A 26444-nucleotide genomic window follows, 5' to 3' on the forward strand; every position below is an offset into this window, starting at 1 on the left:
AATCTCCGAAAGCTTGTGAATTTAAAATAAAATTGCTGGACTATAACTTGGTGTTGTAAAATTGTTTACAATTGTCAACCCCAGTCCATCACCGGCATCTCCACATCATACATAACTGAAGTCACTCATCCCTTGTACCATTCTAGTAAATCTCATATAAGGCCTTGACATCCTTCCTAAAGTGTGGTGCCCAGAAATGAACACAATACTCCAGCTGAGGCCTAACCAGTATTTTATAAAGGTTTAGCATAACTTCCCTGCTTTTGTACTCTATGCCTTTATTAATAAAGCCCAGGGTCCCATATGCTTTTCTAACAGCTGTCTCAACTTGTGCTACCACCTTCAAAAATATGTGTACATACGCCCCCAGATCTCTCTGTTCCTGCACCCCCTTTAAAATAAGAAACATAAAAAATAGCGCAGGAGTAGGCCATCTGGCCCCTCGAGCCTGCTCTGCTATTCAGTAAGATCATGGCTGATCTTTGGCCTCAACTCCAGTTTCCCGCCTGATCCCCATATCCCTTGATTCCCCTAGAGTCCAAAAATCTATCTATCTCAGCCTTGAATATACTCAATGACTCAGCATCCACAGCCCTCCGGGGTAGAGAATTCCAAAGATTCACAACCCTCTGAGTGAAGAAATTCCTCCTCATCTCAGTATTAAATGGCCGACCCCTTATCCTGAGACTATGCCAACTAGATCTAGACTCGCCAGCCTGGGGAAACAACCTCTCAGCATCTATCCTGTCAAGCCCCCTTATAATCTTGTATGTTTCAATGAGATCACCTCTCAGTCTTCTAAACTCCAGAGAGTATAGGCCCATTCTACTTAATCTCTCCTCATGGGACAACCCTCTCATCCCAGGAATCAATCCAGTGAACCCTCGTTGCACCGCCTCTGAGGCAAGTATATCTTTCCTTAGATAAGGAGACCAAAACTGTACGCAGTACACCAGATATGCTCTCAACAAAGCCCGGTACAATTGCAGCAAGACTTCCTTACTCTTGTACTCCAACTAACTTGCAATAAAGGCCAAAATGCCATTTGTCTTCCTAATTGCTAGCTGTATCTGCATGCTAACTTTCTGTGTTTCTTGTACAAGGACACCCAGATCTCTCTGAACACCAGATTGTACCATTTAGTTTATACTGCCTCTCCTCATTGTTCCTACCAAAATGTATCATTTCACACTTCTCTGCATTAAATTTCAACTGCCATGTGTCCGCCCACCTCACCAGTCTGTCAATGTCCTCCTGAAGTCTATTGCTATCCTCTACATTGTTTATCACATTTCCGAGTTTTGTGCCATCAGCAAACTTTGAAATTATACCCTATATACCCAAGTCCAGGTCATTAATATATATCAAAAAGAGCAGTGGTCCTAATACTGACCCCAGCGTAACGCCACCATATACCTCCCTCCAATCTAAAAAACAACCGTTCACCAATATTCTCTGCTTTCTGTCCCTTAGCCAATTTTGTATCCACTCTGCTGCTGTCTTTTAATCCCATGGGCTTTAATTTTTCTAACAAGTCAATAATGTGGTACTTTATCAAACGCCTTTTGAAAGTCCATTTTCACAACATCAACCACACTATCCTCATCAACCCTTTGTTACTTCATCAAAGAAATCAATCATGTTAGTCAAACACGATTTTCCTTTAACAAATCTGTGCTGACTTTCATTTATTACTCCATACTTTTCCAAGCGCCAATTAATTTTATCCCGGATTATTGTCTCTAAAAGTTTCTCCACCATAGACGTTAGGCTGACTGGCCTGTTATTGCCAGTCTTATTTTCATTTTCATTTCAGGATTCAAGCCAAGAACAGTCCGCACATTATTGCACGATCATTGGCAGTGAAGGCCATAACTACCCTCAACTTTTATGCTCGGTGTCCTTCCAGACACGTACAGGGACATCACATGAATCAGTCGCCATGCTGTCCACTGCTGCATAATGTAGGGTTTTGAAGCCTCATTTCCCCATGCACCCACTTATATATATTTTAGCAGTACCAGGAGAGGCAGGTCTATTTTTACTAAACTTTCTGCTTCCTCCATAGTGCAAGGCATCATTGACAGTAGCCATATAGCTATTTGTGCACCCAACAATGTTGTGGCATACCAAAATAGAAAGGGATATAATTTATGGATTATGCGCATCAATGCACATTGTACAGTAAGTATCATGCATTTATTCTAAGGCAAACACACATGACACATCTTTGAAGGAGCTGACAGTTCTGCACATTGCAAGCTGTCCAGCATAGGTCACCTAGTACACTGAAGACACGTCTGTCAAACTAGTCAGGTGAAAATTTTGAACCTCAGGATGACAGCTCCTGGAAGGTATTACCCAGAGGCCGCGTATGAGAATGTGCACTCATGTCTCCATAGCTTGGTGCCTACTGTGATTAGGTTATAGACAGGCAACCAGCTGCTGCCGACGTTCTGCACCTCCAACTTGTGTATCCGTCATTTAATGAGGTATAGTGTGTATCCATGCTGTGGTCAGGAGGATAAGAAGACCAGAACCTAGTTATGGATCAGGAATGCCATTTGGCCCATCTCAATTCATCCTTCCAGAAAGATCCTACAGACCCCCCATTATTGCATTTAATTGTTTTGTAAATGACTCCAGGGTTATCGCCTATATGACTCCAATTAGAAGTCCAATCCAAGTGTTGATTACTCTTTATGTGAAGAAGCACTTCCTAATATCAGTTTTAAATTTACTTTTTGCTAGTTTGAATCTATGTCCACTTAACCTACTCTTAATTTAATTTAAAGAAATATTCTGGATCTACCTTTCCCATTCCCTTAACTATCTTCTAAACCTCTATAAAATCACATTGCAGATGCCTCCATTCCAGTTAGGGTTGCCAAGTTTGGTTGGAGGCATTACTGGAGGTTTGATCACATGACTTCTGACCACATGACATTTGTGAATGTTATTGCATTTAATTTATAAAGATTGGGTTTCGCACCAACAGCCGTTGTGGAAGAAATTCCGAGAACAGACAGAGAAGGGAAACCAAGGGTGGGAAAGTGGGGAAAGCGAAGTTGGGGGAGCGATTCGCAGAGGAGAAACCAGAGGTGGGAGGAACTTTGATTCCACCAGTACCTCAAAAGGTAGTAATCGCTGGATTAGTCCCAGTGCCACACGCTAGTGAGTATAGGAACAGAAGGCTAAGACAGGTTAACGCATGGCTGGAGAAGTGGTGCAGGAGGGCTTCAGATTCCTGGGGCATTGGGACCAGTTCTGAGGCAGGAGGGACCTGTTCAAGATGGATGGGTTGCACCTCAACAGAGCTGGGACCAATGTCCTCACGAGGTGGTTAATATCATAATTAATAATAATCCTGTTACCTGATGATATTCACCTGAAACTAAAGCCAGAATCCTCCTGCACTGCACAAGGTGCAGTCAGTCTCCCCAGTTGATGGCACTTTTAATAGGCCTGATCTCTCTCCCTATCTTCTTGGACTCTAGTTTGGACTTAGGTTTCGTGTGAAGGTGACTATTCTGAACTGAGAGACTCAGTCACAGCTGATCTGTACTTGGACTTCCCACGTCAAAACCAGCTGACACCGAACTAAGAGATGGCAGAAAGGGCAGCAGGCTCTGTGTTTAGGGCACTTCTCACAGGGCAAATTATCCTAAACTCAGCTCCGCACTAACATTTTTAAACCACTCCAATGGGCTAGGACTCATCAAAGGAAATCTTTAATAGAATGCTAAAAATTACAGCATGAGACGAGGCCATTCGGCCCCCAGTGCCTGTGCTGGAGCTGACAAGGTCTCCTGTAACCCCATTCCTCACTGATTCTTTTATGTTCCTCCTTTTTAAATAAGTATCCCAACTTATCCTCCATTCTCCACCAACCCCCAATCCTCACTGTTCCTCTCCCCGACTTCTTGAGCCTCCTTCCAACTCCCGAGCTCCCCACAACTCCTAATTGTTTCCAGCACACTACCCATTCCCAGCTCTCTGTGGTGCCGGAGATTTCTCTGCAGCGTCAGCCGGTGATGTTACAGAGATGGGGGGGCCACTGCTGTGGCAGAAAATTTAAAGCGCAAAGTTTTCCTGGGCTGTTAGCAGCAGCACTTGGGAGACCCGTGCCCCATTCCAGGAGACTCCTGGGCAATCATGGATGGTTGGCAACCCTAATTAGATTATAAAAAGTCAAGATTTCTCCAGTCTTACATCATAACTCAGACCTATGACACTAGGAATTATCCTCCTGGCTCTTTTCTGCAATACCTCCAGCAGCCTAAATATCTCTGCTGTTTCTTGGCGACCAGAACTGGATGCAATAATCAGGATGTGGTCCAGAGTACTGTATGGCTTGCTCAAAACTGCCTCAGACTCATATTCTGCTATTATGGTTATGTAGTTCAACATTCTATTAGTTTTGTTGACTGCTGCTGTGCAGTGGTTGGACATGTTTCAACTTCGACCTCAGCTATTTCAACAACCATTCAGACAATATGTGTGTCACACCTTTTCCTTACTGTGTGCAGTACTTTACACTTGTCTGCATTAAATTTCAGATTCTACCGTTCTGCCCACTCACATATTTTGTCCAACTCATTCTCTCATATTTGAGATGCCTCCTTCGATTTCACTACCCATCATAGTTTTATATCATCTACAAATTTGACCAGTTTGTATTGAGTTTCAGAATCCAAGTCATTGATATAAATTAGAAACAGTAGTGGTCTCAACAGTGATTTCTGAGGCACCCCACTCAGTATTCACCACCATCCCAATGAAAAGCCTTTAACAAGTACCTCTTACTTTCTACCTTTCAGACAATACTTATCCAATCCCAAGTTTTACCCTGACTCCCCACAGCTTTAGCTTAGCCAGCAACCTTTTGTGTGGAACTTTATTAAATGCCTTTTGGAAGTCTAGGTACACAACGTTGTATGGTTTACTACAGTCCACTTGGGCTGTCCCTTACTTAAAAAGATTGGTCAGTTAGGATTTTCCTCTTCTGAAGTCACATTAACTGCTGTTTTCTAAGTTGTTGTACAGATAACACTTAAGTTTACCCCTAATAATTGATTGCAAAACTTTACACATGCACTCACACATTTTATGAGTTGTATTTCCTTCCATGCTGCTCTAGAGGAACTCCTGATACCTGCTGTGAACGTAAGGGGCCTTAAAATTGCAATTTCATGCCCTAATGGGTAGGGTGGTCCTGGCTGGTTAAGCAGCATGATGCTTACTGGTGTACAGTACTGGTAACCTGCACACTTTTAACTGGTTACACTCCAGCAATATCTCTGAGCAGACATGGAGGCCATTAATCTCTAAATCTAGGTAAGTGGGATGCCTCCCTAGAGGGAAAGAGTGTGCACTTTATATTCTGCAAACAGATATTCTACCTGTGTGGATTTCTTAGTAGCTTGGTTTGGAGACCCCTAAACATGGTGATGGGTTTCTGTACACATCAGACCAAAAAGAAAATTGAAAAAAAAATTCAGAAGCAAAGTCATATTTACCTGCCACCAATTGTTTAGTCAGTTTCACAAAATAACTCCAATTAATGCTTTATTTGTGAAATGAACAAAACATTTTGCTATAATGCCAGATTTAATCAGATTTAATAGATTACAAAGCACATTCAAATACTCTAACTCAAATAACACAAACTCCTGTTAAAAGGACAAATTTTGCACAGTATTTCTCTTTTTATTAATTAGAATTGGCAGAACCCCAAGGAAAATGGTGAGGACTTGGTTACCTGGTCCTTACAAGACAAAGGCAGGAATCAGGATGGGAACTCCCTAGCCAGAGTTCCCAGTCCTGCCCCACAAGAGGCATCTGGCATTGCAGTGGCGGTCCAATGAGCTGAGATATACAATCCCTCACAAGGTCGCATGTGGGCTGGACCCCTGAAGAGGAATCAATTTTTTGAGATAAAAATGTCATGGACTGGCCTCCTTACCTGGAGTCCAATCCGACTAGTGCTACTGCTGGGGATTGCCTGGACAAACCACCCCTCAGCAGTGGGCAAGCAATTGAGTTTGAATGCCATAGGCCGTCATGTAGCAAGATGTGCCCAAAGTGGCACTTGGCCTGCCTACTCTATGCTAATGAGATGACCTTTCACTGACCCCACAAACTCCAGTGGGGTCAGTGCTGGAGGACGCTGGCAGGGACAGTCTTAGTGGTTACGCCAGGATTGTGACCATAGCAAATTTGGGGCCATTTAGAGCAATAGATTTTGAAGTACCTATTCCATAATGGTCCAGGGTGACTTATATGTCAAGTTTCATTTCCAAAAACAGCCTTTGGTTTCATCAATATCTGGCCTGTGGGCTTCCTTGGTGGTTCAGCAAGGTTATTGGTGAATTGCTGAGCCATGACGAATGGGAAGGTCTCAAATTTAATCCCTAATCTGTGCTGAGTTAGCTGATCTCAGTAAGGGTGACCGTAGAGGAGCTGCAATTGGACTCGCCACCTCTGGGCTAGAGAGGGGAAAAACAGCAGTGTTCCTGCTTCTGCTTACTATCCAATTATCCCTGCTGGATGTTAGATGAAGACAGAATGGGCTCAGCTGTGATATCTCCTGCAATCAAACAGCCTGCAGATGTTCACTGTTAAGATTAAAGCATGAATATTAGGCAGTTAGGTGAGGCACCCCAACAAGAACTCAATGTGCCTGGCAGAGGTGGGGAAGGAAGAAAATTGACATGGCAAGATAAAACAATACCAGCTTTCGGAGCTTCAAAAATGAAGAGAAATCTCTTCAATCAAAAAAGGAAATTAAACAAAATTTATTCCTGGACTGTTTGTATCACCTTCAGTATCAGAGTTAGTTCTATTTAAAAAGATTAAATAGACTGGCAGTTTGCACTTGTGAATAAAGGTCATTCAATGAAAAATCTGGCAGAGAATTACAGCTCATTCAGTACCACTTTTGGTCAGCAGATGCCACTGTTGCTCCTGGTAGGAGGTTCAGTGTAAAAGTTCAGAACACAGAATCATAGAGGGAAAAATTGGAAGGGCCTGTTATTGGGCGGGGGTAGCGTGATCCGCTATTATCCCACACCCTATGGCCCCTGCGCAGGCAGGACGAGACTTTCGTCAGGCCTGAGGACTCACCCGCAATCTGCATTGGAAATCAGTGTTGAACGAGAATTCCATGCAATTCACATGTTCCACCAGCAGGGGGAGCTCCAATCTCTTACAGGCAGGATGTCTGTGAGAAAACTCTGAAAATTGTAAACAATTTTACAACACCAAGTTATAGTCCAGCAATTTTATTTTAAATTTACAAGCTTTCGGAGGCTTCCTCCTTCGTCAGGTGAACGATGTGACCTGACGAAGGAGGAAGCCTCCGAAAGCTTGTGAATTTAAAATAAAATTGCTGGACTATAACTTGGTGTTGTAAAATTGTTTACAATTGTCAACCCCAGTCCATCACCGGCATCTCCACATCAAAACTCTGAAAGGTAGCTGATACCTGTTATTTGCTGAAAATAACAGTCTGCTGTCTGCACGGAGTCTGAACGGAGATCAGACATCGCAAACGTAAAGCACAGATGCAGGTCCCGTCCCTATGTTTACACAATGAGTAGTTATGTTAAAACATTCATAGAATCATAGAATCATAGAAGTTACAACATGGAAACAGGCCCTTCGGCCCAACATGTCCATGTCGCCCAGTTTATACCACTAAGCTAGTCCCAATTGCCTGCACTTGGCCCATATCCCTCGATACCCATCTTACCCATGTAACTGTCCAAATGCTTTTTAAAAGACAAAATTGTACCCGCCTCTACTACTGCCTCTGGCAGCTCGTTCCAGACACTCACCACCCTTTGAGTGAAAAAATTGCCCCTCTGGACCCTTTTGTATCTCTCCCCTCTCACCTTAAATCTGTGCCCCCTCGTTATAGTCTCCCCTACCTTTGGGAAAAGATTTTGACTATCGACCTTATCTATGCCCCTCATTATTTTATAGACTTCTATAAGATCTCCCCTTAACCTCCTACTCTCCAGGGAAAAAAGTCCCAGTCTGTCTAACCTCTCCCTGTAAGTCAAACCATCAAGTCCCGGTAGCATCCTCGTAAATCTTTTCTGCACTCTTTCTAGTTTAATAATATCCTTTCTATAATAGGGTGACCAGAACTGTACACAGTACTCCAAGTGTGGCCTCACCAATGCCCTGTACAACTTCAACAAGACATCCCAACTCCTGCATTCAATGTTCTGACCAATGAAACCAAGCATGCTGAATGCCTTCTTCACCACCCTATCCACCTGTGACTCCACTTTCAAGGAGCTATGAATCTGTACTCCCAGATCTCTTTGTTCTATAACTCTCCCCAACGCCCTACCATTAACGGAGTAGGTCCTGGCCCGATTCGATCTACCAAAATGCAGCACCTCACATTTATCTAAATTAAACTCCATCTGCCATTCATCGGCCCACTGGCCCAATTTATCAAGATCCCGTTGCAATCCTAGATAACCTTCTTCACTGTCCACAATGCCACCAATCTTGGTGTCATCTGCAAACTTACTAACCATGCCTCCTAAATTCTCATCCAAATCATTAATATAAATAACAAATAACAGCGGACCCAGCACCGATCCCTGAGGCACACCGCTGGACACAGGCATCCAGTTTGAAAAACAACCCTCTACAACCACCCTCTGTCTTCTGTCGTCAAGCCAATTTTGTATCCAATTGGCTACCTCACCTTGGATCCCATGAGATTTAACCTTATGTAACAACCTACCTTGCGGTACCTTGTCAAATGCTTTGCTGAAGTCCATGTAGACCACGTCTACTGCACAGCCCTCATCTATCTTCTTGGTTACCCCTTCAAAAAACTCAATCAAATTCGTGAGACATGATTTTCCTCTCACAAAACCATGCTGACTGTTCCTAATTAGTCCCTGCCTCTCCAAATGCCTGTAGATCCTGTCCCTCAGAATACCCTCTAACAACTTACCCACTACAGATGTCAGGCTCACTGGTCTGTAGTTCCCAGGCTTTTCCCTGCCGCCCTTCTTAAACAAAGGCACAACATTTGCTACCCTCCAATCTTCAGGCACCTCACCTGTAGCGGTGGATGATTCAAATATCTCTGCTAGGGGACCCGCAATTTCCTCCCTAACCTCCCATAACGTCCTGGGATACATTTCATCAGGTCCCGGAGATTTATCTACCTTGATGCGCGTTAAGACTTCCAGCACCTCCCTCTCTGTAATATGTACACTCCTCAAGACATCACTATTTATTTCCCCAAGTTCCCTAACATCCATGCCTTTCTCAACCGTAAATACCGATGTGAAATATTCATTCAGGATCTCACCCATCTCTTGTGGTTCCGCACATAGATGACCTTGTTGATCCTTAAGAGGCCCTACTCTCTCCCTAGTTACCCTTTTGCCCTTTATGTATTTGTAGAAGCTCTTTGGATTCACCTTTGCCTGATCTGCCAAAGCAATCTCATATCCCCTTTTTGCCCTCCTGATTTCTCTCTTAACTCTACTCCGGCAATCTCTATACTCTTCAAGGGATCCACTTGATCCCAGCTGCCTATGCATGTCATATGCCTCCTTCTTCTTTTTGACTAGTGCCTCAATCTCCCGAGTCATCCAAGGTTCCCTACTTCTACCAGCCTTGCCCTTCACATTGAATAAAGGTTTCGCACATCCTCAAATCTGCACGCCACACCTCACCAATCTGCCGATCTGAGTTTGTACTAGGCCAGCGAGAGTGCGTGCACCAAGGTTCTCTGATGATGCACTAGAGGCCTTGGTGCAAGAGGTGGACAGAAGGAGGGAATACTATATCCGCGAGGGGGGGGGGGGTGCAAGAGCCCTCCAGACATATACCCAAAAGATAGCGGGAGGCAGCAGGGGACAAAATCAATGCTAGGCGCATAGCATCATGAACATGGATGCAGTGCAGGAAGAAGTTCAATACTTTGACGTGAGTGGTCAAGATGTGTGAGGTCAACACACAGATGTGTCAGGTGACATCTCCTACCAACTGCACAACTAGCCACGTCCACTGCTCCACGCACTACATCCCCCATCACCCACATAGCAACAAACTCTTTCCATCAGTACTCAACTCTTCCAATCAAATGCTTCCTCTCACCCTTACACATTACCACTGTTTCAAGCCGCCCACCCACAACTCATAGGCCAAACATACTGGCAGCTATTCAACTATGACAGGCACATCACCCAGACACATGTCCCGCTTTCTTGCAGGAGCAGGAGGCAGCAAGTGGCAGTGGCATTTAGCCCCTCGAGCCTGTTCCGTCATTCATTGGGATCATGCTGGACCTGTGACCTAACCCCATATCCCCACCTTAGCCCCATATCCCTTAATACCCTTGGTTCACAGAAATCTATTTATCTCAGATTTAGAATTCACAATTGAGCTAGCATCAACTGCCGTTTGCAGAAGAGCATTCCAAGCTTCTCGTACCCTTTGCATGTAGAAGCATTTCCTAACTTCACTCCTGCACGTCCTGGCTCTAAATGTTAGGCTATGTCCCCTAGTCCTAGTATTGAAGTCTATGAGACCTCCAAAAACAGTTACAAATTTCCCGGCAGCCAAAAGCAATAATCCAGCCACTAAGCTGTAAGTCTTGCATGGTCCCTTTAAAAAGCGCTGGTGGGGGTCCTCTAGGCACTGTAAGATACGTTCAGATGTTCGGGGTTAAGACTGTGCATTGAGTTGAGCGATAAGTCCCAAAATGGTGTCTATCACTTTAAATCAGCGTTGCACACTGATTGTATCTATTTTCTCCTTACTATACATGCTTCCGGCATTTGTTATCTGCGCCTGCGCTAACTCCTATACCAAGATGGCAACCGGCGCACGTCACGCTGAATACGTGCTTGCGCAGCCAAGACGCCATCTTGGCACTTCGGGAGGCCGCATAACGCTGAAACAACAGGCGCTACACAGCCCCATTTAGCGCCCATAGAATCATAGAAAGTTACGGCACAGAAGGAGGCCATTCGGCCCATCATGTCCGTGCCGGCCGAAAGAGAGCTATCCAGCTTAATCCCACTTCCCAGCACTTTTTAAATGAGTTGAGGGTTTCTGCCGCTGCCATTCTTTCAGGCAGTGAGTTCCAGACCCCCAACCACCCTCTGGGTGAAAAAATTTCTCCTCAACTCCCATCTAATTCTTCTACCAATTACTTTAAATCTATTCCCCCTGGTCACTGACCCCTCTGCTAAGGGAAATAGGACCTCTCTATCCAATCTAGCTAGTCCCGTCATCATTTTATATACCTCAATTAAATCTCCCCTCAGCCTCCTTTGTTCCAAGGAAAACAACCCCAGGCTATCCAATCTTTTCTCATAGCTAAAATTCTCCAGCCCTGGCAACATCCTTGTAAATCTCCCTTGTACCTTCTCTAGTGCAATCGCATCTTTCCTGTAATGTGATGACCTGAACTGTACGCAGTACTCAAGCTGTGGCTTAACCAATGTTTTATACAGTTCTAGCAAAACCTCCCTGCTCTTATATTCTTTGCCTCAGCTAATAAAGGAAAGTATCCTGTATACCTTTTTAACCACCTTATCTATCTGTCCTGCTACCTTCAGGGATCTGTGGACATGCACTCCAAGGTCCCTTTGTTCCTCTACACTTCTCAGTATCCTCCCATTATTGTGTACTCCCTTGTCTTGTATGCCCTCCCCAAATGCATTACCTCACACTTCTCTGGATTGAATTCCATTTACCACTTTTCTGCCCACCTGACCAGTCCATTGATATTTTCCTGTAGGCTATAGCTTTCCTCCTCACTATCAACCACAGGGCCAATTTTTGTATCATCTGCAAACTTCTTGATCAAGCCCCCCACATTCAATTCCAAATCATTAATACATACCACAAAAAGCAAGGGTCCTAGTACTGAGCCTTGCGGGACCCCACTGGAAATAGCCTTCCAGTCGCAAAAACACCCGTTAACCATTACCCTTTGCTTCCTGCCACTGAGCCAATTTTGGATCCAACTAGCTACTTTCCCTTGGATCCCACGGGCTTTTACTTTTTTGACCAGTCTGCCATGTGGGACCTTGTCAAAAGCCTTGCTAAAATCCATGTACACTACATCAAACGTGTTACCCTCATTGGCCCTCCTTGTTACCTGCTCAAAAAATTCAATCAAGTTAGTTAGACACAACCTTCCCTTAACAAATCCATGTTGACTGTCCTTGATTAACCCATGCCTTTGTAAATGATGATTTATGCTGTCACTCAGAATCAATTCCAGTAATTTGCCCACAGTACAACATGCAGCAATATTCTTCACTGGGAACAGGGTCAAATTTTATGTTGGTACACTCAGTGCAGAGCTTCACACAGCATTGTGAATTCAGGCATGGATATCAGTACACTCGACTCATGGCCTGCATGACATTTCCATCCATTAAAAGGACATGAAAGCTCACTCCCCTCTCATATCTATGGCCCACTCCCCATCTAAAAATATTTTCACTGTCTCTTCAGCTGTGCCATCTCTAAAGCGCCTCTTGCTAACTGCCTGAATCTTCTGCTTCTTGCTAACATCATTGAATCTGCTGTATTTTGACAGAGCACCTCTTGTCCTCTCATGGTGTGCTCTGTTCCCAGACCTGGATGAGTACCCAAGGACCTGAGTATATACTTGGGGTTTGTCTCTGTCCTGGACTGCTTCCAGATCCAACCTCTCATGCTTCAACTCAGTATCTCCTTCTCAGTGGTCCTGGACCCCCTCAGTTCCTCCAGTTTCTTTCTCCCCTTTCAGTGTCCCTGCATCCTGTTCCCCTTCAGGGCTCCCACAACCCAGTCCCCATTCAGTGCAGCTACCCTCATTCCTCTAGATCAGCTTGAAGCACTTAACTATTCTGTGTATATGTTGTACATTGCATGGAAATTCTGGAATAAAATCCTCTAGTATCTTACAATTTCCACTCATTTTAGAATCAGTATGATCAGCACTCGGCGAGTGAACAGAATAATATTGTGCCCTGAGTCATGCAGATGTGACTGTAATTTTAAACAGACATTCATATCCATCCAGGTTCTAAGTTACCCTGTAATCTCCATTACAATGGCTCAGGAGAATAACTGTACTTTTATAAACCTGACCTAAAACTGCACAAAGCCTCTTTATCACAGATATACCAAGATTCATCCCTACTACAAACCTGTTGACCCCGACCTCCCAGTTCTCCTTTTCGACCTGGAGTTCCAATGGAACCAGGTATCCCCTGTAACAAGAAAAGGCATGTCAGGAATTGTTTGTAAACTGAAGTAAGTGTGTTTAATGCAGTGATAATGCACTCGAGTCACCGCCTATTTAATAGCTGGGAGTTCCGGCATCTGCATCCATACCCAAAGAAGCGTGCCTGCTCTCACTCAACATGATGAAAAACAGTTGCGAATGGTCCTTTCACACATCTAGGAGCAGAAGTTCTTATCCAGTTAAGGAACTCAGTGTAGTAGATCCCTAGTAAAGTGCTGTGTGACTTACAGTTGTAATTTATGTAGTTTCTCCCCAACCTTTATTAGACGGTATTATAGATTTAAATTATTTCTTCCACACTATTCCCACTTAATTTTCAATTAAAGAGACACTGGATCCAATTTAATACTGTACTGTGTACCAACATTATGTTGGTGATGTATGTACAACTATAAGCTGCTGCAAGAATTTATTGTTTAATATATGGTGATTTTTTTGAGAAGCATTTGGTGCAACTGGTACAATAAATGTGGCTTTAGGGTAAATACCACCAAAGCTGCCACTGTTTGTGCTGCAGTCGAAAGTCATAGCACGTTACGGAGCTGTTCCCAAGCTGTAATCATTAAAAATGAGCTATGCAAACAGTTCCTAAAAGTCCAATATTTTTCCAAAGGAGTTTCTGCCCAATTGAATTTGATCAATTCCATGTCCTTCTTGAAGACACAGTAAAAATTCTTTATTTTGACTTCAATTACTAAGTGCAAGCAGAACAACAAAGTACTACAATTACAATGCTTATTTCTCCTACAATATGTATGAAAAGTGTTGGTTTATAGAAAATAAAAACAAGTTCATTCAGGTTGATTGTATCACATTTTACACATTTCTAGAGTTACATAGCCATTTTTCAGTTACAAGTGTTACCTATATATCATTTTATTTATCATTACGAATAGAACATGATCATTCCAGTTTCTAGATTGCAAGGATAGCCTGGAACTCAGCCATAAATTTGAAAATATCTATATTTGGCCTGTTTAACCAAGCCTAGACAATTGAGCTGGAGGAAGGCATGAGATTCAGTATAGGCATGTCTCAACTCAAACTGATTCATCCATTAAGCACTGTTAAATCATTTCCACAGGTGCATAGTAACAGTAAATAACAGCAAGATACAGAAGAAAACCAATCATGTTTCTGCTAGTCCAATTAGCAGCATTATCGTGGATGAAGTTTCCATTAACTATTGCTGCCCCAGACACAGCACCATTTTTCAGTGTCGTTTTTTTCCTGTGAATGAAACTTTAATGTTCAAAATAAGAGTTTAAACAAACTACTAACAAATCAAAAGAAATACACATTTCACAATAAGTTGATTAAATTATTAATTAACTTGACTTTTAATGACTTCATTAGAATTTTTAACTGAAGATCTCAGCCTCTCGCAAAAACCTGGCCTTGGATATTTTTGCCCAGAACTATGGCGCTGTGAGCTGATTTCAGATTGTGCAGGCTGAACATGTGCAATGTACCTAATTTCCAAGGATGCATCACTACCATTTAGTCAACTTTACTGTTGGATTTTTTCTTAGCTTCTAACAGTTCCTGTTCAATTGTTTTTCAAAATTATTTGAAGATAAGCTAAAGGGCAAATTTCAAAAGCTTTCTGTGGTGAAAGTTTATTTGAGTGATTTTTTTTAAAAAAAGAACAGGCTGTGTGTGTGTGTGTGTGTGTTTGTGTGTATATAGAGAGTGAGAAAGTAATGAAGCATACTGTTGTATAAACTTCAGAAAGTATATTAAGCTGAGAGTGTGTCTTTTGTCATGGTAATGAGACACATCTTTTTTAAAAATACAGGTTGCATTTCAAAGCCAACAAAATGCCTCAAATGATCTCACCTGTGTTTTTTGAAAGTTGAAATATGTAACTGTTCTAATTACAAATACCCATAAGACACAGAAAAAAAAGACAGACAGAGGCAATAGAGAGACAGAGAGGTAGAGGGAAAGAGACAGAAAGAGGTAGACATAGTAGAGCTGATTTGCACTATAGATAGAGAACCAGCATGTGGTGCCCATTCTTGCCAGTATGAGGCCCAAGCCATTTTGAAACCTAGGCCTCATTTACATTCCGCCTGCAAGCTATGGGCGTCAAATGGACACCCTGCTGCAGCTTGCCGGTTCTGGGAGGGCGGGAAATCATCCAGCTCCCATGCTGAGCTTGTCAACACCAAGAGCCTGGGGAGCGGGGAGGGGGGTCGAGGGAAGTGATCCGGTGGGGAGCCCAGATGTGCCAGCAACAGGGGAGGGGGGATGGAAAGGAGGAATAAAACATGTTAAAAGTAAGGGAGCTTCTGGCCTCTCGCCACTTGTCCTTGGGGAAAGTATTTGGGAATAGATGAAGGATTAAGAGTGAGGTGAATGACAGCAGAATGAGGGCAGGATTAAGAAATTGAGTAGTAGTTCAAAAGGAGAATAGTTAAGGGTGATGATGGGTTTTAGAGGGTGGTGGGAAGGGGAGGAGTTAGTGCGAAGGCGAAGGGATAGGGGACGCGATGGGAACAAGGGGATGCAGGGAAGTATAAGTGATGTCAGAGGGGATGGAAAGTGAGCCACTGAGGGCTACCCTTTTCCTAGTGACAATACAGCCGTTTAGTGTCTTTTATGGCTGTCACACCACGTCATGCCATCCATCACCTTCTACCTGAAAGAAAAGAAGAAAAAGAGAATGAGAAGCAGAAGGGACCTGAAAAAAATAGAATGAGTTAAGGAGAAAGAAGCAGAAGAGGAGAGACAGAGAAACAACAGCCAAGAAATTGGACTGCACCTGAATTGGGGCATGATCCCATGCACCCGCCTAATAGAGCCAGCAGCAAGGCCATGGCAAATTGGCCTGTTGGCCTCATTTGCTTATTGGCTGTGGGTGCCAGTCGCGGCCCCAGAGGCAGCTTGCCAGTCCCAGGGCGTCAGCAGGATCAGCCAGCTCGGAGGCAGCCAAGGTCATTAGCAGAGTCCAGGTCGGGGGAGGCAATTGGGAGGTGGGCGGTAGCGGCCCGCAGATTTAATAAGGTAAGTAAAAAAAAAGTTCAAACTTACCTTTCCAGTGGTAGCCTCCAGCGTTCCCTTTTCCAGCAGGCATGCACAATCGATCAGGCCCCCTATACGTTCATGCAAAGGGCCTAACGCCTGTTACAGGTGTGCACCCTGGGTGCCTACGGAGGAGCCTTTACCGTTGTGACTGGTGACGCACTTACAGTGCGAAATGAATGTGTGCGCACCGCCTGCCATATTGGATCCTTAAGTGCCGTTTTATGCTTGTAAAATGGGTGCAGCGCAATCCAATTTCTAGGCCAAGAACACAAAGACAACAGAGACATGTAAGAGAGAGACCATGTACTCTGATGTACTGTGTGCAACACCTTGGGAAATCTGCTAGTGTTAACAAAAATTTGAAAATACTTAACTTGCAAACTGAAATGTGAAGACCTGTAAGGTCTGGCTGACTAATAATAATGGAATCCACACAAAAAGTTCTATCACACCAATTCAAACATGGTGGATGTTGACTCAAAGTCTGTCAATCACCCAGCCTACCCTGAGTTTGGAAGGATTGCACATACAAACATACAAATTAAGAGCAGGAGTAAGCCTTTTGGCTCCTCGAGCCTGCTGTGCCATTGATAAGATCATGGCTGATCTGATTGTGACCTCAGCCCTACTTTCCCGTCTACCTACTATAACCTTTGACTCCCTTGTTAATCAGGAATCTACCTAACTCAGCCTTAAAAATATTCAATGACCCTGCCTCCACCTCTCTCTGGGGAAGGGAGTTCTACAGACTCACGACCCTCAGAGAAAAAAATTCTCCTCATCTCCGCCTTAGATCGGAGACGCCTTATTTTTAAACTGTGGCCCCTAGTTCTAGTCTCTCCCACAGGGGGAAGTATCCCCTTCTAGTCCCCTCAGGATCTTATATGTTTCAATAAGATCACCTCTCATTCTTCTAAACTTCAACGTATACAGGCCCAACTTGTCCAACCTTTCCTCATAAGATAACCCCCTCATCCCAGGAATCAGTCGAGTGAACCTTCTCTGAACTGCCTCTAAAGCAATTATGTCCTTTCTTAAATAAGGAGACCAAAACTGCATACAGTATTCTAGATGTGGTCTCACCAATGCCCTAAACAACTGTAGTAAAACATCTCTACTTTTATATTCCATTCCCCTTGCAATAAATGACAACATTCCATTTGCCTTCCTAATGAATTGCTGTATCTGCATACTAACTTTTTGTGATTCATGTACTAGAACACCCAAATCCCTCTGTACCTCAGAGTTCTGCAATCTCTCTATTTAAATAATATACTGCTTTCCTATTCCTCCTGCCAAAGTGGACAAGTTCACATTTTCCCACATTATACTGCATTTGCCAAATTTTTGCCCACTCACTTAACCTATCTATATCCCTTTGCAGACTCCTTATGTTCTCTTCACAACTTACTTTCCTACCTACCTTTGTGTCATCAGCAAATTTAGCAACCATACATTCGGTCCCTTCATCCAAGTCATTGATATAGATTGTAAATAGTTGAGGCCCCAGCATTGATCCCTGTGACACTCCACTCGTTACATCTTGCCAACCTGAAAATGGCCCATTTATGCCTACTCTCTGTTTCCTGTTAGCTAACCAATCTTTTATCCATGCTAAAATGTTACCCCCTACACCGTGAGCTCTTATTTTGTGTAATAGCCTTTGATGTGGCACCTTGTCAAAAGCCTTCTAGAAATCCAAGTACACCACATCCACAGAATCCCCTTTATCCACGTTGCTTGTTACTTCCTCAAAGAACTCTAATAAATTAGTCAAACACGATTTCCCTTTCACAAATCCATGTTGACTCTGCCTGATTGCATTGAGATTTTCTAAGTGCCCTGCTATAACCTCCTTAATAATAGATTCTAGCATTTTCCCTATGACAGATGTTAAGCTAACTGGCCTGTAGTTTCCTGCTTTCTGTCTCCCTCCTTTCTTGAACAGAGGAGTTACATTCACTGTTTCCCAATCTGATGGAACCCTTCCAGAATCTAGGGAATTTTGGAAAATTAATACCAATGCATCTACTATCTCTGCAGCCACTTCTTTTAAGACCCTACTCATATGTATCAGTAGATAAAATAATGACAGCTTAAAGCTTAGAAAAGTTATGAATGCTCCCCAAACCTCAGTATTATTTTCACCTGTAGATAAACTTCAGTTGAATAAGTCATTGAAATGTTAGTAAAACAGCAGCATGAAAATTAAACCAGATAAACATTGAGCTAATACAGTACTAATGTACTCATTAAACACTAATCACTACTGAACAACCTGTGGGCCTCGGGTTCCTGGATCTCCTTCATGACCTTGCTCACCCACTGTTCCTTTAGTCCCCTACACACAAAGAGAAAAGCATTATTTAATGATATGGAAACTTTAATTATCCATCTTGGCAAATAAGGGAAATTGGTGCATAATCAATAACCCCATATTACACTTCTGATTACTGCTTTGAATTGTCAACGCAGTTTCTGCCCCCACCCAACCATCCACCCACCTCAGTCCTCTCCAGCACCACTCCCCTCCGTGCACTTGCTGGCAAAATCAACAATTATCATTAACATTTCCATTTTGTCTTTGAGCACTGAAGTATGTAATGATTTCATGATGCCCCTAACCAAGGTCTCCTGCTTTTGTTTCAGGAAATCCAGTTCCCCGAGTCGAGTCAAAGTCAGCTCTAATCTGTCACAGTTCCGACAGTGATTGTTCTTAATCTTTACCTTCTCTCCAGACTCCCCTTTTAGCCGCATTGGGTACCAATTCCTACTCATGGACATTGCTAAAGCGACAGAAGCCTGCCTCAATATTATAGAAGCTGAAATTGCCCAAATTTAAATAATAATAATTCTCATTTCTTCCAATGATTAGTGTTAGTTTCAAATAGCTCCAATGATATGTTCCTGAATGGCAGTCATGGAGTCAGTGACACGTAGAATGTGATTGGCTTTCTTTCCCCAGTGGCTGCCGCTGACAACTGCACCAGACTCCCAAACCATCCAACTAAAGGAGGTGATCAGGAATATTGGTGCAGCAGCGCACACCATGCAATGGACACACCTTGCCACAAATCCAGCAATGAGTCCAACTTAAGCAACTCTAATCAAAATATGATGAACTTCGACAGAGCAGAACAACTTCAGCATGCTATCTCTTTTAAAGGGCACCTCCTTAAAAGGCAAAGTGCTTTTTCAGGAATAACCATGAATGAATGGTTCATCATTCCTCAACATTTAAAATCAGACCTGTAGAATTTTGCACATATAGTTACTGGGGCATGAGAGGCTATGAAAATTTTGCCAGAATACTGCCTTAAAAAAAAAATTAGGAGCATCTATTTATCATACCACTGTGGTTATGCACCTCGTTTTGTTTACCAATACAGATGTGTGGGTTTATATGACAGTGAATGCCTTCTACTATGATAAAATGTCAGAACTCTTGAAACAAGACAGCTTTGTTAATTCTGAGGTTCCCAGGCAAAAACTACATCTTTCACTCTTCCTGTCTGCAATGAGGAGTGTAGAAGAGTATGCCATGAGCAACACCAGGTGTACCTAAAAATGAGGTGCCAACCTGGTGAAGCTACAACATAGGACTACATACATGCTAAACAGCGGAAGCAACATGCTACAGACAGAGCTAAGCAATTTCACAACCAACGGATCAGATCAAAGCTCTGCAGTCCTGCCACATCCAGTCATGAATGGTGGTGGACAATTAAACAGCTAACGGGAGGAGGAGGCTCCGTGAACATCCACATCCTCAATGATGGCAGAGTCCAGCATGTGAGTGCAAAAGACAAGGCTGAGGCGTTTGCAACCACCTTCAGCCAGAAGTGCCGAGTGGATGATCCATCTCGGCCTCCTCCCGATATCCCAACATCACAGAAGCCAGTCTTCAGTCAATTCGATTCACTCCACATGATATCAAGAAACGGCTGAGTGCACGGGATACAGCAAAGGCTATGGGCCCCGACAACATCCCATTTGTAGTGCTGAAAACTTGTGCTCCATATCTAGCTGCGCCTGTAGCCAAGCTGTTCCAGTACAGCTACAACACTGGCATCTACCTGACAATTTGGAAAATTGAGGTGAAAGTGACTGCCCTTGACATCAAGGCAGCATTTGACCGAGTGTGGCACCAAGGAGCCCTAGTTAAATTGAAGTCAATGGGAATCAGGGGGAAAACTCTCCAGTGGCTGGAGTCATACCTAGCACAAAGGAAGATGATAGTGGTTGTTGGAGGCCAATCATCTCAGCCCCAGGACATTGCTGCAGGAGTTCTTCAGGGCAGTGTCCTTGGTCCAACCATCTTCAGCTGCTTCATCAATGACCTTCCCTCCATCATAAGGTTAGAAATGGGGCTGTTCGCTGTTGATTGCAGTGTTCCGTTCCATTCGTAACCCCTCAGATAATGAAGCAGTCCGTGCCCGCATGCAGCAAGTCCTGGACAACATCCAGGCTTGGGCTCATAAGTGACAAGTAACATTCGCGCCCGACAAGTGCCAGGCAATGACCATCTCCAACAAGACAGCGTCTAACCATCTCCCTATGACATTCAACGGCATTACCATCGCTGAATCCCCCACCATCAACATCCTGGGGGTCACCATTGACCAGAAACGTACCTGGACCAGCCACATAAATACTGTGGCTACAAGAGCAGGTCAGAGGCTGGGTATTCTGCGGCGAGTATCTCGCCTCCTGACTCCCCAAAGCCTTTCCACCATCTACAAGGCACAAGTCAGGAATGTGATGGAATACTCTCCACTTGCCTGGATGAGTGCAGCTCCAACAACACTCAAGAAGCTCAACACCATCCAGGACAAAGCAGCCCGCTTGATTGGCACCCATCCACCACCCTAAACATTCACTCCCTTCACTACCGGCGCACCGTGGCTGCAGTATGTACCATCTACAGGATGCACTGCAGCAACTCCCAAACCCGCAATCTCTATTACCTAGTAGGACAAGGGCAGCAGGCACATGGGAACACCACCACCTGCACGTTCCCCTCCAAGTCACACGCCATCCCGACTTGGAAATATATCACCGTTCCTTCATCGTCGCTGGGTCAAAATCCTGGAACTCCCTACCTAACAGCACTGTGGGAGAACCTTCACCACACGGACTGCTGCGGTTCAAGAAGGCGGCTCACCACCACCTTCTCAAGGGCAATTAGAGATGGGTAATAAATGCTGGCCTCGCCAGCGAAGCCCACATCCCATGAACGAATAAAAAAAAAATTACAAGCTTTTGCCTGCCATTGCATATTGTGTAAAAGCCACTAAACCAATATGATATAAACAAAAAAATCTCACCTGTGCACCCAGCAGTCCTCTCTCACCATCTGGACCCTAAACAAAGTGGAAAATATAATGTTTGTCTTAGTCAGTTATTCTAATAATAACCAATGCAATCTTTTCTTATTCGACCTGACATTTTTGAAAAAAGAAAGAAATTTCCACTTTTGTCTATAAAATACAGGCAAGAGGTAAAACTTAATATAACTTATATAATGAGTATATTAGGTTTCTCTTTCCACCCCACACTGGCACCTCGGGAGTCTCCCAAGGATTCATTTTTGGCTCCCTTCTCTTCCTCATCTACATACTGTTCCTTGGTGACATTATCTGCACACATGGGATCAGCTTTCAGCTTTCACGTGTGCATTAATGACATCCTCTTCTCTTGACCCCCACACTCTCCACCACCTCTCTTGACCCCCTCACCAACTCTGTTTTCAGAATGCTTTTCAAACATCTGGGGCTAAATTTTAACTTCCAGCCAGGAAGGGAGCGGGGAGGATGGGGGTGGGGTTGGGGATATTTCTGGGTATGAAACCCAGAAGGTAAGTGGGCAGATCATGACCTTAATGAGGCCCATCAATTGCACTTCTGGGTTTCGTGCCCTGCAGCCAGCCTAAGTGACAGGCTGGCTGGCTGGAGGGCAGGAAGGCCTGCTATAGCAGCCGGGAATCGGAGGGAGGGAGGGATCAAAGGCCGGAGAGAAGATCGGGGGGGGTGAGGAGTTCGGTGGGGGGGCCTGAGGTAAAGATCAGGGGGCTGAGCAAAGTTTGGGAGACCGGGAATAAGATTGTAGGTCGCTGGAGGTTGGGTAAAGAGTCGGAGGGAGGTAGGAGGTTGGCCGATTGAGGGCTCCCGTCAGCCAGTTGAGCTTGTTGGGCCTCGATGAAGCAGTCCTGCTCCTCCGGGCCCACAAACAGTGCAAAAAAGGCACTCATCTCGTGGATCTGGCCCTTCCCCCCTACTTTCACCTGCCGTGAATGGGAAGTGATGGGAAACCCGAACTGGTAAGGTTAAATTTATTTTATTATTCCAATACACAAAATATTAAGTACCTCGAGTATCTCAATGAGGTACATTGCCCTTTTAAGTATCGGCCCGCCGGCTTTAAGTGGGCGTGGGTCTTCTTGCTGTCTGCTCGCCACACGCAGACAAACCTGCCTGGTGTGGCGTGGAGGCGTGATGGAGCCGTTCTGAAAACGGAGTATTTTTAATCCCCACCCGCCCCCAACCACCCGATCTTGGGGGTTAAAATTTACCTCCCAGTCTTGGATGAGCCACAACTTCCTCCAGCTAAACACTGGGAATACTTAAGGCATCATCTTTTACCTCCATGCTCTCACCACCTACTCCATCCCTCTCCCCAGCCACTATCTCAGGAATCAAACTGTTTGAAACCTCAGTATCCTATTTAACCCTGAGCTGAGCTTTCCACCTCATATTCTCTCCATCCCAAAGTCCGCCTACTTCCATCTCCGCAACATCGCCCATTCTCTAGGCACCCCCTGCAGTACTTGAACCAGTGTTAATTTATACATTGAGTGTACTGTATTAAGCTACCTAAATTAATTATGTTTTAATTTATCAAGAAGGTTAGACATTAATGGCTATATTTTTTTTTATATGTTAATTTAATTGAAACAGTAAACTACTTTATAGTCCTGTTTAATGTTTTAAGTAAAATTAGCAAACAGGAAAATATATCTCTAATGGTCAAATTGAAAAATTGTTCCCAGTTCTCATGATTGGGCTCCACCGATAATTAGCCTTCACTAAGTCAAGCTATCCCTTCTGTTTATATTGGGGGCTGATTCAATAAATGTGAAACAATGCATTTGATTTGAAAAGTAATAATTCAGACGAATAACTATTATGGAACTGCAGTGTATCTGATGAAGTTAATGGAGACTTTCTTACAAGGTTTCCTGCACCACCACGTTTTCCTGGATTACCACCATTCCCTGAATTACCCTGTAAAAGAATGTTTCACTGTTATCCCATTCACGATTTTCTAGTCCATAAAGAAAAATGACAGCTCACTAAATAGATGCATTCCACTTTAAAGAGAAGTGAAGATATTGTACCACTTGGCCTGAGTTTCCTCTTTCACCCTTTGGACCTTGAGTATTGCTGTTGGTGCCAGGTTCGCCCTTAAGATAGAAACACAAAAAAAGTCATAAAACCTTTGTCAAAAACACATTCGTAGATAGTTCAGTGATCCAAATGATTCATCAAATGGTATTAGTTCTTGCTAGCACCAATTACAAATGTACCATTAAGAATGCATTTTCGTAGAAATTAGTGGTTTACAAAAAACTATTCAAACCAGCATTGTGTGTGTTGTGACTTAGCTATAGTGTGTCAGCAAGTTCTGTGCTGGAATAGGGTTCTCAAACTGGTCAGTGTATTAATGATCAGCTAATGATGTCTTCGGTCCCCATATCCCAATGCATTTACACCCAATAATCATAAATTTCTTAACTCAACCCTGTCTGAGTTGAGGAATGCTGAATACAGAGGACTAAAGTAGAATCAGTGGGGTAATTTTCACTTTCATTGTTTGCGTGGTAAATTGGCGGAATGGATCCCCCACCTTTTATAGATGTGGAGATGCCGGTGATTGTTTACAATTGTTTACCTTTTATAGATACCACCCGATTATCACCTGAGGCAGCAGCAGATACCCTTGAGATGGACACAGATTGGGGAAAGTAATTTTGTGTGCTCAAATTGAAGCTCAGTTTTCTTTGCCTGCACAGCATTCTTTAAAGTACTTTTGGAGTTGGGTCTGGACTTCTGCTGCTACTTTTACTTAGCTCTGTTCAAAGTACTGCTTAACACTTTAGACATGGATTTCCCTATAGGCATTTCTCTATTTTTGTTATACGAAGAGAAGGAGGATGAGGCCAATTAAGAAACCATATTAGAGGCTGTTGGTGTCAGGTATCATAGAAGGTATAAGGACATTCGGTCACCAGGGTATTCAGAACAAGAAGGTCTTACTTAAACTTCTCTGAACGTTTGTGCCTCAAAAGGCTGCACTTCCTCCTTGAGGCTACTGGGGAAGTGTCAACTGCTTGCTGAAAATTTAACCAGAACAGCATTGTCTATATTAATCCAGGTCGCCACTGCCTTAAACTTCTTTGCATCTAGATTCTCCCAGACAACATCAGGTGACCTGTGCCACATTAGCCGTTCAGCACCGCATCGATGCATTAAGGTCATTGATGTACTCTTCAGGAGGGTTGCACCATTAAGTGTCAGCCCTGGCTCAGTGGGTAGCACTCTCACCTCTGAGTCAGAAGGTTGTGGGTTCGTTATCCCACTCCACACGCTTGAGCACAAATACTAGGCTGACACTGCAGTGTAGTACTGAGGAAGGTGCCGTCTTTCAGATGAGATGTTAAACTGAGGCCCTGTCTGCCCTCTCAGGTGGATGTAAATAGATTGCACGGCACTATTTCAAAGAAGAGCAGGGGAGTTATCTCCTAGTCAATGTTTATCCCTCAACCAACATTACTAAAAACAGATTATCTGGTCATTATCACATTGCAGTTTGTGGGAGTTTGCTGTGTTCAATTTGGCAGCTGTGTATCCTATATTACAACGGTGACTGCACTTCAATAATACTTCATTGGCTGTAAAGTGCTTGAGGTTGTGAAAAGCGCTATTTAAATGCAAGTCTTTTTTCTTTCTTTGTTAAATTACTTCCCATTGGAACCAGAGAGAGAACTATCCAATGCTGGCAGGCTGCCACAGGTGCAGGGAACAATTGACAGAATTCATGTGTCACTCAAAGCCCCTCTGTTTTATGAACAGAAAGGGCTTCCATTCCATTAATATGCAGCTACTATATTGTGCTAATCACTTGATCCTACATTTCTATGCCAGGTACCCGAGGAGCTGCCCTGACTTTTTTATCATGCGAAAATCCACCATTCCAACCCTCATGACTCCAGGCCATGCATCAGGGTGGTTAATTGGTGATTAGGGCAAACCTCTCCACTCGTGGCTGATGACTCGAACAAGGTTTCCATATACAGAGTGGGGGATGGAAAACAGGTAAAATGAGGCCTATGCAACCTCATGAAGTGTCATAAAGCAGACTATAGGAATTCTCAGGTCTCACTTTAGGTGCCTGGATAAATCTGGTGGAGCACTAAAGCACAGCCCAGTCAGAATCTCCAAAATCATTATAGCATGCTATGTGCTTCATAAGACTGCCATGAAGAAAGGCTTGCTGCCAGCGGAACCTGAACGTGTTGATGATGAAGAGGAGGAAGAGGAAGCACCTGCATCCCCAAAGCAAGAGGAAGAAGAAGTGTAACAGAAGAACCAGCAATCAGCTGCCAAAGCATGAAGAACATGACTGATAGCCCAGTGCTTTCAAAGAATAAAAGTTGAGTCACTAAAATAAAGTCACTTCACACCTGCTTGTCCCCCTAGCCTCAGAGTCTCTCATTGACCATGGTTTCCTAAAGAAAACAGAAGTCTCCATTTCCCTGCCATCATCCAACTCCCAAAAATTGAAAGCATACACAGAAATTAACTAACAACTCTATGTGATCAGTCTATGCTTACTTTAAACAACAGCATTCACCAGGAAGTGCCATATAAATCCACTATTTCCTAACACCATGACTCCCCTTTGTGTCAGGTGACTAAATTGTGCTAGATCCTAATCTACTACTCCTATGAGATGCCTCCTGAGTGAGATGAGGTGGAGCAATGGGTAGTTTGGATGGTTTCCCTGGAGCCTTACAGTCTTGAGGTGACTCGATCTTAGAACAGTCCTGTCCCAGAGCGAT

At 43.7% G+C, this 26444-nt stretch overlaps 1 protein-coding gene across 1 annotated transcript in view; it reads right to left on the reverse strand.

Moving 5' to 3' along the window:
• LOC137335661 (collagen alpha-6(VI) chain-like) overlaps positions 1-26444 on the reverse strand; it is a 199558-nt gene that overhangs the window by 72838 nt on the left and 100276 nt on the right. Inside the window, exons 19-23 of the mRNA XM_068000953.1 lie at positions 23721-23786; positions 23554-23607; positions 21652-21687; positions 18603-18665; positions 13197-13259 (exon numbers count right to left, since the gene is read on the reverse strand). Of these exons, the coding sequence (XP_067857054.1) occupies positions 13197-13259; positions 18603-18665; positions 21652-21687; positions 23554-23607; positions 23721-23786 (282 nt within the window). The remainder of the gene's footprint in view (positions 1-13196; positions 13260-18602; positions 18666-21651; positions 21688-23553; positions 23608-23720; positions 23787-26444) is intronic.

Source organism: Heptranchias perlo, chromosome 2 (assembly GCF_035084215.1).
Source record: "Heptranchias perlo isolate sHepPer1 chromosome 2, sHepPer1.hap1, whole genome shotgun sequence".
Lineage (NCBI taxonomy): Eukaryota > Metazoa > Chordata > Chondrichthyes > Hexanchiformes > Hexanchidae > Heptranchias > Heptranchias perlo.